The sequence below is a fragment of the Phoxinus phoxinus genome (genome assembly GCF_949152265.1).
Source record: "Phoxinus phoxinus genome assembly, chromosome: 2".
Taxonomy (NCBI): Eukaryota; Metazoa; Chordata; class Actinopteri; order Cypriniformes; family Leuciscidae; genus Phoxinus; species Phoxinus phoxinus.
The window spans coordinates 28,194,407-28,209,999 of NC_136877.1; the positions used below are offsets into that span (position 1 = coordinate 28,194,407).

A 15,593-nucleotide genomic window follows, 5' to 3' on the forward strand; every position below is an offset into this window, starting at 1 on the left:
GGCGTGGGTGGAGCTGAGGAGCCTGGCAATCTGAAACCATGCCCACCTAGTTCGACGTGATCAAGTTAGCTCAGGCTTGGGAGCTAATGCTACTGACAGTACCAAGTCTGCGACTGCACAGGGCCTCGTGCTAAAGTGACAGTTGATGATGTAAAGCCAATTAAAAGTTCCTGGTTTTGCCCTTTAAAATATTATAATAGTTAAAAGACATGGCTACAAGTGAGACTGTGTATCGTGATTCTGTACTAATCTGGTAGTTGAAAATGTATTATGCAGTAACTTAATACTCTGAGAGAGTGTGTGACAGTGATTTATGTGTCAGTCACTCTTTTTTTACAGTCTATGGTCCATCAGCGCGGCATCCCTCGTCAAGTTCGTAGAGAGCTTATTCAGTCCATTTTAAATTCTGATTTTGACCGCCTCTCAAATGGGTTAAACCATAGATATATTACGTATATTACCTATGAAGTTCAAGTAAATGCGCAAGAAATCCGCGCTCATTCAAGGATGTGCATTTATTGCATGGACATGAAAGCACAGACACCTGCAGGATTTCATCTGACGGTACATAAGCATATTATAATCTATCTGTTCCGTGAGAGCAGAACAAGCCTTTGTATCTATTGACGTTTTTAAATCTGAAAACTCCAAAAAGCAACGAAATTGTCAGACATCCATTAGTGCATGTTCACAGAGGAAAACAACTTAAATACAGCGCTGGTTGTTCTCTCTAGAACGATACTCGACAACAACGACGGAATCCAAAGGTGTGGGTGAAGTAATAATAGGTGTATTCAATTGTATGAAATAATCTTGAAAAAAAGCAAACACTGTAGAGATGGCAAGTTCAGCAGCTAAAATTTGCTGAGGTGAAGTGATGGCTAACAGCAGACAAACGGCTAGCATTGACATCAGCGGCAACCCACCTGTCACTCAAGTGAACACACCCTTAATTATGCAGAAATGTAACGCTTAATATAATTTAAACAGATGAGTTATAAAAAAATTCACCCCCCTCACAGTTGTCATGCAGGGAAAAATTAGCTGTATAGATCAAAACCACTTCGAGTACCAGGCTGTAAACATGTTTTTTTCTGCTCTAAAGTTGGCCATTTCAACATGGGGGAGATGCAGACTTGACTCACTTTTGACACAAGCCTCAAGCGGCCAGTCGATGAATTGCAGTTTAACTCACTTCCGTGTTGGTTTCAAGAGAGAGAGAGAGGGTCATTATCTACAGCACATTGCACAGCTGATTGGTTGTTGTTGCTTCAGTGGCCAATGAGCTGCGGCATAACATTCAAACAAATACTGGTAGTGTTGCTGGTAGCAGTATGCAGTGCACTATCAGAAACCCTCCACCTTCCCCAGCTCCACCTGTATAGATCTGCAACGGGGGTTAAATCATGTATGTTACATGTTCAGCAGCAGCAGCATGTCTTACATGCTCACAGCAATGTCTGTGAATGTATTGGCAGTATAGCAAGTCTCTATTCCACCAAGAACAAATACATTAACAGTGCCATAGCCATATTTATATATAACATTTATTTATTTAATGATTAATTTATATATATTTTTAATTAACTTATTGTTAAAAAATGAGTTCGTATTATGTACTGATTAATAAAAGCTGTAAAAAAAATGTGTTCATTCTTAATTCATGTTAGCTAATGTTAACACATTTAAGTGTTACCGCAATAATATTATCATGAGGCTTTTGGGCAGACAAAATGCATCGTTAGTTTTGGGTGAAGACAAACGGTTCTTTTTAAAGCTCTCCTTCCATCACCTCTCTACACCTGGACGTCTTCCACACTTCCCACCAACTGCTAGGCAAAGACTGACTTAACGATAGGCCTGTGCAGCTGACATAGTGTGTCAGGGATTTAGTCACTATGGAAACCCCTATCATAGCTGACGTGGGGTGGCAGAGTCACCGTCGCTATGACAACCGGGCCAGCTGACATACAGGTGGTCAGGGGGCGGGTGATATCACCAGGTGTTGTGTGCCCCCCCGTGACCTCTGGCAGTGATAGAAGGCGGAAAAAAGGTCAGGCTTTTCCTTTTGCCTTTTATGAGCTATGTATAACTCTTTTACGTATCCCAGTCCCATTCCTCTCCCTATTTCCTGTTCCCTTTTATTTTTCATCCTTTGTGCGTGGCCCTGTGTTTCTTCATCCCTTAAACACCCTTCCCCTCTCTCTCTCTCTCTCTCTCTCTCTCTCTCTCTCTCTCTCTCTCTCTCTCTCTCTCTCTCTCTTTCCGTCTCTCTTTCTTTCTCTGTCTTTTAATCAAGGAAGGAGCTAAAAAGAGGTTCATCTTTTAACAGAGAGAAAGATATGATATACTGGCCAGCAAATGAGTTCATTAAAACATTAATCAACACATTTATCAACTATCAACTAAAAAAAAAAGAAATCTTCCCTTTCCCTTCTTCCACCTCGCACGTTTTAGTCTCTCTCACCCTGCTCTCTACCAGATTTCACACATATTCGATATATATATTTCTCTGAAATAACACTCTAATGCAGTGGTTCTCAACCTTTTTTTGGGCCAGCGCCCCACTACCCATTATCTAGGTCACTCGCTCCACCCCCCCCCCCCCCCCCCCCCCCCCCACTACCATTCAAATGTGTGGGGTCAGAAGAATTCTTTTAAACAAATAAACTGAAGGTAATACTTTCATTGAGCAAGGATGCAATACATTGATTAAACAATAAGTGTTATTATTTGATTTACAAAACCCTCTTTTGGTGTTAACAAATTATTGTCAAGATTTACTAAAGACACATGTAGTGAAAAATTAGCAAGTTATTTTTGCGGCTGACCTTATTGCATTTGTAGGAGTTTCCCTTTCAGATGCAAAATTTATGGGAGGAGAGTATTTAAATGAATCATGCAATGTGATTCACTAATGTTTGCGCCATTATTTAATTACCACCCAAAAAAAGCAAGTTCTTAAACCAGACGCTAATTTGTGCTACTCTTGGTAGATTGTGTTGGTCATTTTGGGAAAGATTCGGCTGTGTCTGTGTTCTTTGATTTGCAGTAGATCACGTGCAGAACTTTCCACTCCTATCACGCTGTTTTGGAATTGCGCTCTCATGCTAATTTGCCCTGTTTAGTCAATCTGGCCCAGCCATAGTATGGTTGATGATTTTCAGTGCCTTTGGCGATGTTGAGGTGTCTTTAAATTTCTACCTGACATAACCTGTTGCTCCAAAGGTTAAAGAGACTTGTAACAAAATTCAGTTAGGAAATATCCATAACCAATTGAAAAGACATTTCAGTTGGTTCTTCCTTAACAGGAACTCTCTACTGTGGTTTTACTTCTAAATATTTGGTGAATGCTTTTAACTGGCTTTCAGTTAAACATATTCATATTTATTTCTTAGTTTTAGTAAATATCCTGTTTATGAAGAATATATTGAATCCCTAGTTTAGTGCTGTCCTAATTTACTTTAAGTAATGAGTCCATTCCGTGCTTTTTTTGGATGTTAGTAAAGCCCAATTTATACTTCTAAAGGCTGATTTATACTTCTGCGTCGAACTGACGCCGTAGCTACGCCGTAGGCTGTGTGTAGCGCGCGTACCCTCCGGCGTACACTGACGTGCACCTCTCCAAAAATGTAACAACGCGTCAATTCTACGCGGACGCAAGCGCTGTGATTGGTCTGCTAGAACCCCTCCCTCGGGTTTCACACGCTCCCTCTGCATGTGTAATTGCGCGTCAACGCGGACAACGACGCAGAAGTATAAACGAAAACCAACGCGTTGCCTACAGCGTAGTGGCTCCGGCGTAGGTCCGACGCAGAAGTATAAATCAGCCTTAAGTGTGGCGTGCCTTAAGATCCCTGTCACATTTTGTAAATGTGCAATAACATTTTTGAAGACAGTAAAGATATTTATAATACTAAACATTTCTATTTTAAATCATTTAAAGGAATTCACATTTATATTTTCTATTTCATATTTCTATTTAAATCTTTATGTTCACCAAAAAATCCTAATAAAAAAACACCACACATTCCACATTTCTATAAGCAGCACAACCATAGACCTAATAAGAAGAAATGAAAAGCACAAAATCAGCATATTAGCATGAGTTCTGAAGGATCATGTGACTGAAGATTGGACAGGAAACAGGACTTTTAAAATACATTCAAATAGAAAACAGTTTGTTGAAATTGTAGTGATATTTCTCAATATTACTGTCTTTACAGTGGATTTTTTTTTTTTTATCAGTCGTGGTGAGCATAAGATACTTCTTTTTAAAAAACATTTAAAAGAAAACTTACCAAGCCCAAACTTTTGATCTGAGGTGCTACTATATCATTTAAAAAGAATGCCACATAACAGATTTGATTTGACTGTTAAAATATTAGTTTCCCAAGGAGCAAAATAAGCATTTGAACAGAAATTATATTTATGAGTGTTAAACATTCAAATTTTGGCATTTAAACTTTGATTACGTAGATTATCTTACACTGCCTCAAACAAGAAGCATTCATATGCCATTTTCCAACCGGAAAACAAGAAAAATAAAAAAACATATTGTGTTGTATTGTGTCTGAATGCAAGACTACAGCAGCAGCGCTACAGAAAGCAAATAGTCCTTGTTATGTAAATGATACAGCATCGATTTTAGTTGCATTGGTGTAAACCGGCAGGTTACTCTTCTGTCTACAAAGAAAGAGAACGGTGCGTCACGTCGCGTCAAAAGCACCTATTATAATCAGTGATTCTGTCTACACTGGTCGTGAGCCAAGTCTTCTACAGTAAACATATGCTACTGTACATACTAAGTCTGAGGCACTTGATCCGCGGCCTTTCACTACGGACAAATGCATTTGCAACGTTTGCTTCAATGTGTCCAGGGATGCACCGGTGTAGACAGTGCTAGAATGTTGTAGACCATTTTCTTTTACAAGTAGATAAAAAGAGTTTCATCTCTTAAATCTTTGGCATATACATGCCTTAAACAAACACCCCCCCAAGAACACCCTAAACACCCGCTTCCACTGAGAAACGTTAAATGCCTTCTTGTCTCCTTTGTCTCGGTTTAGTGCGATGAAAAAAAAAAAAACCTAGGTACAAATATCAAAACAACAGAGCTCGACATGCAGGAGCTATATATGACATTCAGAAATCACATAAAAAAATCATGCCTTCATTTTAAATGTTGCATGTGCTCACATGGAGGCATGACCTGTGGAAGGCCTATCGATCCTCCCTCCTTATCTCTCTGACATTTACTTACCTCAGACTACATCTACCACAGTCACATCCACCACTGGTACATCAGACCTCTAGCTAAGCATTTCTGTCATTACTTTAGCAGACAGATACAGAGAGAGATTTCAGTCATGCGTGAGGTAAGAGGAATCCTATGACTTGATTGGCCCCCATGGGAAGGCTTTTCTTGTCTTTTCCTCTCCTTTCTTTTCTTTTCTTTTCCCCAGATCCATTGTGCAACTTTATGATCTTCTCTCCTGCTACATGTACATTTATATTTTTCTCCTTATGTTTTTCATAACCTGTGTCAATCCACCTACTCACACACACACTTTTGCCCGGTGAAACTCACACAGACATATGCACGGCTCTGCGTGGCTTTTTATTTCATTTTATTCAGGGCTATCTGATCGCATTTTCACACAGCTCAGATAATTCTTCTTTCCCTTCCTGCAGAGAGTCTTGCGCCCCCGCCAACCCCTGCAGAGCAGTCGTGATTAAGGCTAATTACCAACAAAACGGGCCAACATGACAAACTTTAGACAGTGGCCCTGCACCCATACAGCATGGTGAAAATGACTGTCAGTGTGTGAGCAGAAAGAATTCAATTCCTCACTGTTATTTTTAGTGTGCTGTAATGAGAGCTCTGGGTTCAAATTGTTACTAACACTTCACTACAAACATCCTTGTTGTTAAAATTTGATTTAAAAAAAGTGTCAATTTGGATGTCAAACATGAGATGCAGCTCAATCTCATTGTTAATTACTATTCATTTCTATAAACAACATGATATGTTTTCAGCCGGCGCTGCAAAATTATGCACTCATGAACAGTTTGCAAACAAGTTCTCAAATAAGCTCACACCAGTAAAACATAAAAGCCGTTTCATGACCCTGTCAATTTCAAATAATAATGTCGATGACAGTCTTTTTTACTACCAACCCAGCAGTTACATTGGATGAAAAGATAATAGATGAGTTGGAAGAAGCGCAACTTGTTTTGCAATGTATTCTCCTCTTTGCTTGTTTGTGGCACACATACTGAGGTCTTATGGTCACATTTTCTATTGGAAAGCTCATTTAGACCAGGTTCATAAAGGCTGCCGGCACATCAATACCCTACTTGATTACATTCTCACCTCCGCTGAGAGGCCTCGATGAATATTTATCAATGTGGATGCACACGCACCCTCCCCTTTCATCACATCCGTCCACCGCCCCTCAAAACCTTCTTCACTTAATTTCTTTATGAATATTAAAGGCTGCATTATGTCAGCTCACAGACTGACAGCACTTGAGCTAATCCTGTTATTGTCTTAGCGAGATGGCTGCATCTCTTGCTTAATGTGTCAAAAAACATGCATCCCTTTATTTATTTCTTTTTTCCCCCTCTTTCTATTGTTGTGTTTGTCTTTTGTTGGCATGGAGACAACCCTAAGTGGATCGGAAAACAATTTGTGGAGGTGGGAGGATGGGTTATCAAAGTGCTGCTTTCAATAGGAATATGCTTGACGTTAATTCTTGGCAAACAATCAATGTCTGGGTTTTCATGTAATGGGAGCGTCGGAAAACAGCACATGGAAGGAGACTTGAAAATTAAAAACATCTATCTCAGTGATTGTCTAAAGTCACAAAAAAAACAAGAAAACGCTCACGTTTGATGCCACATGTATGCAATTCATCAGAAATTCAACAACAGTTTTTAAAAAATATTCCACAAATATGTTTAAATTGCTTAATGCAAATCACTATCATGTGCTGTTAATAATTATAATACAACATTCTACTGTTTTAACATACAAAACTGTCTGTTATGCTACTTAATGTTGCAAAATGGTATTTGTTATATTCTTTTCATTTCTTATCATAAACACACTGGTTTTTAGCACAAATAGTTTTACCATTTACTGCACTGTTATTTACCGAGCTTGTTTCCTAGTCTAGCTTTAATAAAATGAAAAGGTGGATACTTAACAAGACTTTCATGTCTCGCACTATACTGACCTAAAGACCAGTGTTGCAATTTCTCTAAGATAAAATTTTAAGATAAAACAAAAGCAATCCCATAGTATATGTTTGATAATTTACAAACATAAGGATTCTCTTTAACGTTCTCTGAAAAATCAGAGTGTGTGACACATTATCAGTTTTCAACAACCTTATTCAAACATTGACCATTAAAATACATAAAAACTTGATTTCAACCATCTTCAGGCGAAAGATCATGGTTTTTGAACAAAAAGCAGCCAGATGAGTACTAAACAGATTGATAATTTAATTGCTGGAAAATGTATGTTTTTATATATCAGGTGAAATATGTATACATTTTATGCAACAAATAAGGTTCAAAACTGACATTGGCTTGATAAATGTTAAATTCACTGAAAATCACAGCATGATATAATCTTAAATATGTCTACATAATGCTTTCTGCCAGTGGTCTAACGGGCAATGTTGCATCAATGCAGTTGCGAATGCAAGGTGAATGAGCCGCTATAGATCTTCCACCAAAACAACACAGACTTAAGGGCAGGTGCTCAGTGGGTATGAGATCAAATGTTCCAGCATAAGAACAGTCTCATTTGCTCACTGTTCCCTTCAATTCTGAGAACAATGCAAGGATATCCTCTCTGATTATTATCCTAAATAAAAGCAAAACAAGTTTTACCATTTTCAATCTAAGATATTAAACTACCCATTTGGTATATCCCGGTATGCAATTGTTTATGTTATAACTGGTTTTATGTTTCGTGCAGAACAGCACTTTTAATAATTTCAGTTTAAAGTATCCAGTGAATTGCCAAATGTCTGCCTGTTAGGCAATAGTCTCTAAACATCTCTGTCCATGTATTTGATTGAGATAACTAATAACCATCTGTCCCTCCATCCTCTCCCTCTCTCTCTCTCTCTCTCTCTCCCCGTTGTGTGGCCGTTTTGATTGACAGAGTATATTTGGCATGTTGCCTCTGCAACAGACAGCGAATTGAAAAAGTGACAGAGAGAGCCGCTTAGCTCTATTTAATGGCAATCACAGACAAATACATACATACATGCTCAAACACACGCACACACACAGACATATATAATAATCACTCAGGTTTTAAGGATGTTCTTTTAATATTAGGAAAATTAAGGAAGTACTATTAAAATTGCGTCAGAAAAAGAAATGCCTGATTCAGCTTATGGAGTTTTATCAGATCTAATAATTTACAGGAATTGATCAAGCTAACAAAAGTCTACCAAAAATGCTACAGTAAAACTATGCATTTTGAGATATGCACAGAGTATTTTCTGAAAGAACTTTGGGAAAACTGCAAAATAAATGCATTGACATAAAAATAAAAAAAATAATATATATATATATATATATATATATATATACGGTATATATATATGGTAACCATTTAATACCACAAGAGATTTTGCTTCAGATGTCGTTCGCAAAGATTGTATACTATAGAGAACCAACTGCAATGATAACAGGACTTCAATCCTGGTATTGAACCTTTCATGTGGTAGGTAAAGCTTTTTTCTATTAGTTGATATTGTCATTAGTGCTATGAGTTTTGTTGTATTTAGCCTTTGACAGGTTTTTCACATTTGAAATAGTGTGTCATTCTATACCCCGGTAAAACAGAACCCTTGGTTATATTGTTTCAAGTAGGGTTGTGTGTGCAATATGGACCAAATATGATTGCGATTTTTTTAATGAATATTGTAATTGCGATTTTGGCAATTGTTTTTGCTTTTTCAAACATGCTACATTCTAAATGTATTCAGTGCACAAGAAGTGCATAACAAAACATTTCACAAAGAAATAACATTAACAGCTTGATAAAAAAACTGTAATAAACTGTCTTTAAAACAGACAGCATAAAATAAAATAAGGTTAAATAACCTAAATTCCAGTCATAACAATAAATACACTTCAAAATTGTTTTTCAGTGCACACATTTCACAAAGAAATATAATTACTGTACAGGGTACAGTTATTAAAGTATTACTTCTTGATAAACAAAATTGTAATACATTTTATCTTTAAAACAGACAACATAAAATAAATTAAGATTAACTTTGAGGTGTGCTTTTGTTAGTTTCGGTGGACTTTGTCGACATGCATTGATCATACAGTTTTAATGGCGTTGTTTTAAGTGTTGGAACAGGTTTGTAGTATTGCCCCGTTTCGTTGCAATAATTATTTTACAGGTCTTGCAAATTACCTTGCTCTGTGACACCTCCTCTCTCCTGAATTCAAAATACTCCCAAACGATTGATGTTGAATTTCTCTTTTGCACCAAATCATTTTTATTCTGACCTGCATCCATATTTTATGTCCTTTCCTCCCGTTCGCCTATTCTGTTCTCCCGCTCAGCTTCGTCGTAATTTGCGCGGTGCGCTGAGTGAGTTCTGATTGGTTAACATCTTAAACATATGCACAAGAACGTTACAGTATTCTGAATTAAAATATAAATAAATTATTAAATAAAATTGCAGCCTTATGCAATTTAGAAATCGCATATGCTCAAATCGCGATTGTTTTGCGATTGCGATTAATTGCACAGCCCTAGTTTCAACCTGGTTTTAAGTGAAAAAGAGACTGTCACCATTTTACATTTTTCCCCTCCAACGCTGAAACTTCTGTTTATATACAACACGTGGTGTTTCAATCATGACAACTGTGTTTGGCATGGTACTGGATAATGTTGATATGTTTGGTCTTAGATCTGCTACACTGCTGCTGATTATTCCTGCTGCAGAGCAAGTACCGGACTTGCTACTGCCACACACGACACGCTGCTGTGAGTAAGAACAACAAGTACAATATAGCATACATGAATTACCTGTAGCAGATCTATACAGGTGGAACTGGGGAAGGTGGAGGGTTTCTGAAAGGGCACTGCACTGCCACAGCAAATGCTGACCAAGCTCATAGGCTACTGATACAGCAGGAACCAATGCTGTATCAGTCTAAAGTTTTGTGACAGAATTTTGTATTTCTGTAACTGCCCAAAGCATGTAAATATGAGCTACACGAGTATCTAGCCGTAACATTCTAACAACACATTGTTTAAAAGAATAGTTCACTCAAAAATGAAAATTCTGTCATCATTTACTGACCCTCAAGTTGTTCCAAACCTGTATAAATATATTTTTCTGCTAAATGGAAATGTATTGAAGTGGAAGTCAATGGCTACCGTCAACTGTTTGGTTACCCAAATTCATCAAAATAACTTCTTTTATGTTCAGCAGAAGAAAGGAATTCATAAAAACTTGAGGGTGAGTATGACAGAATTAAACAATTTTGGGTGATCTATCCCTCTAACACTGCACACGTTTGGCACAGCAATGTGAGGTTGTGGTGTAAAGCCTGCTCAAGAGTTTCATAACCATAGATTTAAAAAAAAGCTCCCGGGTTTAGAACAACAATACCCCGGCGATAAGTGTAACCTCTCCACCCGGGTCATACTTGCCCCGCTCTGTGCGGGCCTTTGAACCCGGGTCTCCGGCATGAGAGTCAGGCGCTCTAACAAGGAGGCTAAAGACTGCAGCCTCTAGCATCTGTTGCTAGAGCGTCTATTGAGATCAGAGGAGTGAGGTTTACTCGCACAGCGACTACTAGCTGGCCTCCGTTACATAAGCGGAGTGTGAAAAGCCCTTAATTGTACTTGGCCACCACAAATGTTCAACTAGCACTGGAAAAGGCATTTACATAAACAGCATAAGGTCTCAGATCCATGATTTGAACTTAATGCTGGTGCTGCTAGTGCTAGACTATGATATTTCATTCAAGAGTTCGATATAAACACCATCTATAAAAGAATGCTAAGTTAAGGGACATATTTTGTGAATAAAATACATTCAATAAGGGGTTGCACTCAGGGAAAGAAGGATGTCATCATTGGTGAGGGAGGAATAGGGGAGAGAAAGCAGACTCCTTTCCTCTGACTTACATCACTCAGTCCAGCCTCAAGAATCTGCAGACCACTCTCCTTCTCCAGCTGTCCTTTCTGCTCAACTGTTAAAGAGAAAAAAGAGGGCCTGAGTGAGAGCACATCAGAGGGTATAGCATGTCATCAGTGCTGAGGTGAAGATGTGTGTGACAAGAGTGTTTGGGATCTGAATGAGTATTGGGGTGCCTGCTGCACTTTTTTTTTTTTCAAATCGGAATACTAAAATCTATATGAATCAATATGAAGCCATTTGAACCAGGAAATTAGTTCAAAATATCCTGGTTCAAAAATATCCACAAGCATAAATATCCACAAGCAACAATCAACAGGGTCAGAGGACGAGAAAAAAAAAATGGCGAGAGGGTGTGTACAATGTTTTTCAGGATTATTAGCACTGAGAAAGGATTTTAGTGTGTTTGGGAACTTTGGTATGTATCTTCTGGGAAACCAACACAGTCAAAAAGTACACCAAGAAAACAACATATGTCAGTCTGAAACCTGCAAGTACAAACATTTAACCTACAGGGTGAATCTGGGACCAGTAGGGAAAAAGAGCATTGTGTGGATGCAAAAAAACAAATTGAGTTTGCTTTGGATGTTGTCATATTTTCAGAGGATGGATCAAGATTCTGGAGGTTTATTCAGCATTTGACTGTTTCAGAAGTTCAGACCATGGAAGAGCTTTAGGATTGAATAAAAAGTCCAAAAATATGATTAAAAACAAAAACAAATTTACTGGTAACAATTTGTTCGCTACTAAGCAGTCTTGCAGAGGATCAGGGATACTTTTCTTTGATTACATCTCAGAAGACTAAAATCAACTAGTATCAATTTCAATAATGTTGTGACATGTTTAATCTTTCAACACATATTTGAGGTTATCCACTGTTTTGCCATTTTAAGAGCCACATCTGCTCTGACATGACAAAGTAAAGTAAAAAATATCAGCCCTTTTGACATTTTGCTGTCAGTAATGTTAGTTTGCTTACAGCCCCAACCAAGCAATTCATGTCATACTTAAAGGGATAGTTCACCCAACAATGAAAATTCTGTCATTATTTACTCACCCTTAATTGTTCCAAACCTGTATGAATTTCTTTCTTCTGCTGAACACAAAAGAACATATTTTGAAGAATGTGGGTAACCAAACAGTGGATGTGCCCCATGGACTTTCATAGTATGGAAAAAAAACATGATCAACTGTTTGGTTACCCACATTCTTCATTTTGTGTTCAGCAGAAGAAATAAATTCATACCGGTTTGAAACAACTTGTGTCATTTAGATTCCAAAAAATGATGATGAAGGCAGGTTAACAGTTTCAAAATAGTAAGGTTTATTAACAGAAGCGATAACTCGAGGCAGAGTGCATAGGAAACACCAACAATATCGGACAAAGAGAGAAAGGAAATGAGGAACTTAAATACTCAATGATATTGTGATAACTCAATAATGACCAGCTGTGATAATAAAATTAATATCCATGGTAATAGATGACTGGAGGGAAAACAGACTAGAGCAAAGAAAACAAGAAACAGACGATTGTGGCGAGCAGGACGAGGTCGAGGGACGTGAGAGCGTCGCGCAGGTGTCGCTCATCAGTAATCACGCCACCGGTCTCGCGCCGCTCTCACGTCCCTCGACCTCGTCCTGCTCGCCACAACGATAAACAAACTAAGTCCATGAAAGTGAAGCTAACCGAACATAACCGTGACAACCTGTGGGTGGGTAAATGATGACAGAATTTTTATTTTAGGGTGAACTATCCCTTTAACTGTCTCTCCTCAACATAACCGAAACCAAACAATCATCAATTTAAACCAACTAAAATCAAAACTCTAAAGTGAAGTTGTGAACCTAAGTGGTACAGCGACGTGACCTCTCAATTGATTCAATTGAATGGACAGTGAATGCATAAAATAAACTGTTGTAAATATTCATCTATTCCTCTTCTATATATTTAAATTATTACTCTGAACCTTTTAACAAGTTAATAATTGGAAACAAATCTACTGTAGATATACACACATAAAGAACACCCTCTTTTCCAGTGCTCTTTATGTTTGCCAAACAACAACAACAACAACAACAACAACAACAAAACACTAAACAATTTACAGTTTTCAGCAAGAAATATGCCATCAGACATGTTCATTATAAGAGGTGGGAATGATCTCGGCCAGTTACTGATTTAACTGTGTGAACAATTAACCTGCCATGTTCTATAAGCAATAAAGGAGCATTGTAAAACATGTGCGAGAGCATGAGCACTAAATATGTGGATTTGAACATATCTTACAATGATGGAATCAAATGAAATGCATTAGTTAAAAAAAGATGAAACACTTTCTGCTTGCCTTGATTCTCAGGCAAGTTGCTCTTTTCAAGCACAGCTTTGATAGTGCATTTAGAGAGAGAGAGTGAATTAAAAGGCTTTTTACAGATTACACAGAAGGGAAAATAATTATACAGTGTGAAATTATAATTGACTTTGTTTACTTTGCCGGAGCAGAAACGGCAGAGGGAGGGGGCGGGGTTAAGAGGCAGCACTGAGATAGTGAAGAGAGAGAGAGAGAGAGAGAGAGAGAGAGAGAGAGAGAGAGAGAGAGAGAGAGAGAGAGAGAGAGAGAGAGAGAGAGAGAGAGAGAGAGAGACAGATATATAAGAAAAACAGGCCGTCAAACCTGCAGGAAGATAAGGCAAGAAAAGTGTGAAAATAAATAGCAAAACAAGGAAGCCAATGCGAAGAAGTTGGACAGAAAAGAGAAATGGGGGACAAAATGTTCAGTTGAGTTCTGAAGAAACAGAACAAAATGAGTTGTGTGAAAAAAAGAGAGAGAAAGAGTTCTTTAAGTGCCCCCAGATGACGGCTATGCTAATGACACCAGCCGAGTTGGTCTCCAGTGCTGGTCTTGTCTGCTGGAGACTCTTTAATTAGGATTTTAATCTATCAAAGCCCGTTTCTCTCACCATACACTCTTAATGCTACATTCCATACGATTAAGCACGACGCCTCATTGAGCGCCTCATCTCTCTTTGCATCACTGTCTGCCTGTGACAGCACTAAAGCCTGGTCTCAATAAACAGGTGTATGTGTGTGTGACAGAACGACAATGAGGGAGTGTGTGAACTAAAGTGTCTATCAGCTGCTGCGGTTGAGAGAAAATGAAAGACACTTTTTTTAGTGTCTGGGTCTCAAATACAGCTGAGCTATTCTGCACCACATCATCACTTCTCGAGACAGAGATCATCCAAGCTCAGTAAACATCTATTACTGCCATATATATACTGTTTTGTCGTACAGGCACGTAAATAGAGGTCGCAAATATACTCTCCGCTTTTTGTACATGGTCATTTTTGTCAGCTGAACATTTGTTTTGCTTCTGTAACAAGACTAAAAACAATGTGATGTGATTAATATCACATCTTTAATATTAAAAAGTTCAAATATACTGTACGTTAAAATGCAATTCATACAATGGCTTGGTATAATTTGTTATTATTTATATGTGTATTATATGTCCAAATCAGAGTCAAGTGATGCAACCAAAATTCAGAAAAAGAAACCACAAAACAGGAAATGATCTCATAGAGAAGACCTATGCAAACCCTCACAACTGTGTAAAGATCATAGTCTATTACAATATCACATATAGGGTGATCATTTTTATGGCAAGAAAAGCAAATTCAGACTTGAATATTTCATGTGATGACTTCAAAAACAATGATAGTAAACAAAAATGAGTGATATAGAAAATAACCATCATTAAATGGAAACTTTATCAAGAAATCAACATGAACACAAACAGTATATTCCTAAGTGATTTTTAAATATATATTTTTAAATATATTTTAAAAATGTAGATTTTTGAAAATAATATTTTCTTTATTGAGGCCAATATTGTCTTATTGGCCCATATTTGTTAATGACGAACCTGGATGATGTTAAATAACTGAATGTGATCAAACTAAGGTTCATTTACACGACCACAAATGTACTAAAAACTGAAACGTTTGTCCTTTGCATTTTTTCACATACAGATGACAGCGTTGTCAAAACGATCCCCGTTCACACGGATCGGCAAAAACGACTAAAAACGTTTTTGTTTACACGGAGACGATAACAGTATCGTTTTCAAAAACTTGCAATTTGGATCCCGTTTGCATTTACAAGCCCCCAAACCGCTGTTGTTGTTTAAATGAAGGGCCAAATTTCTGTTTTTAGTTGAAAATGGTCACCCCTCACCCTAAAACACCCACATGTGAATGTGACCTAGGATGTAGACTACATTCACATATGGTAAACAAACACAAATACCGTGTCACTAATATTCATACATCATTTGTTGATGTGTTTTTCTCTGTAGAGCACCTAATAAATGCTAAATGAGAGCCAATGCAACCACG

General features: G+C 37.8%; 1 protein-coding gene across 2 annotated transcripts in view; it reads right to left on the reverse strand.

The window, feature by feature from the left end:
- Nucleotides 1–15,593, reverse strand: part of ptprn2 (protein tyrosine phosphatase receptor type N2) — a 263,055-nt gene that overhangs the window by 52,416 nt on the left and 195,046 nt on the right. For both annotated transcript variants that reach the window (XM_079604877.1, XM_079604878.1), the window contains exon 12: nucleotides 11,189–11,253. In XM_079604877.1, coding sequence (XP_079461003.1) covers nucleotides 11,189–11,253 — 65 coding nt within the window. The remainder of the gene's footprint in view (nucleotides 1–11,188; nucleotides 11,254–15,593) is intronic.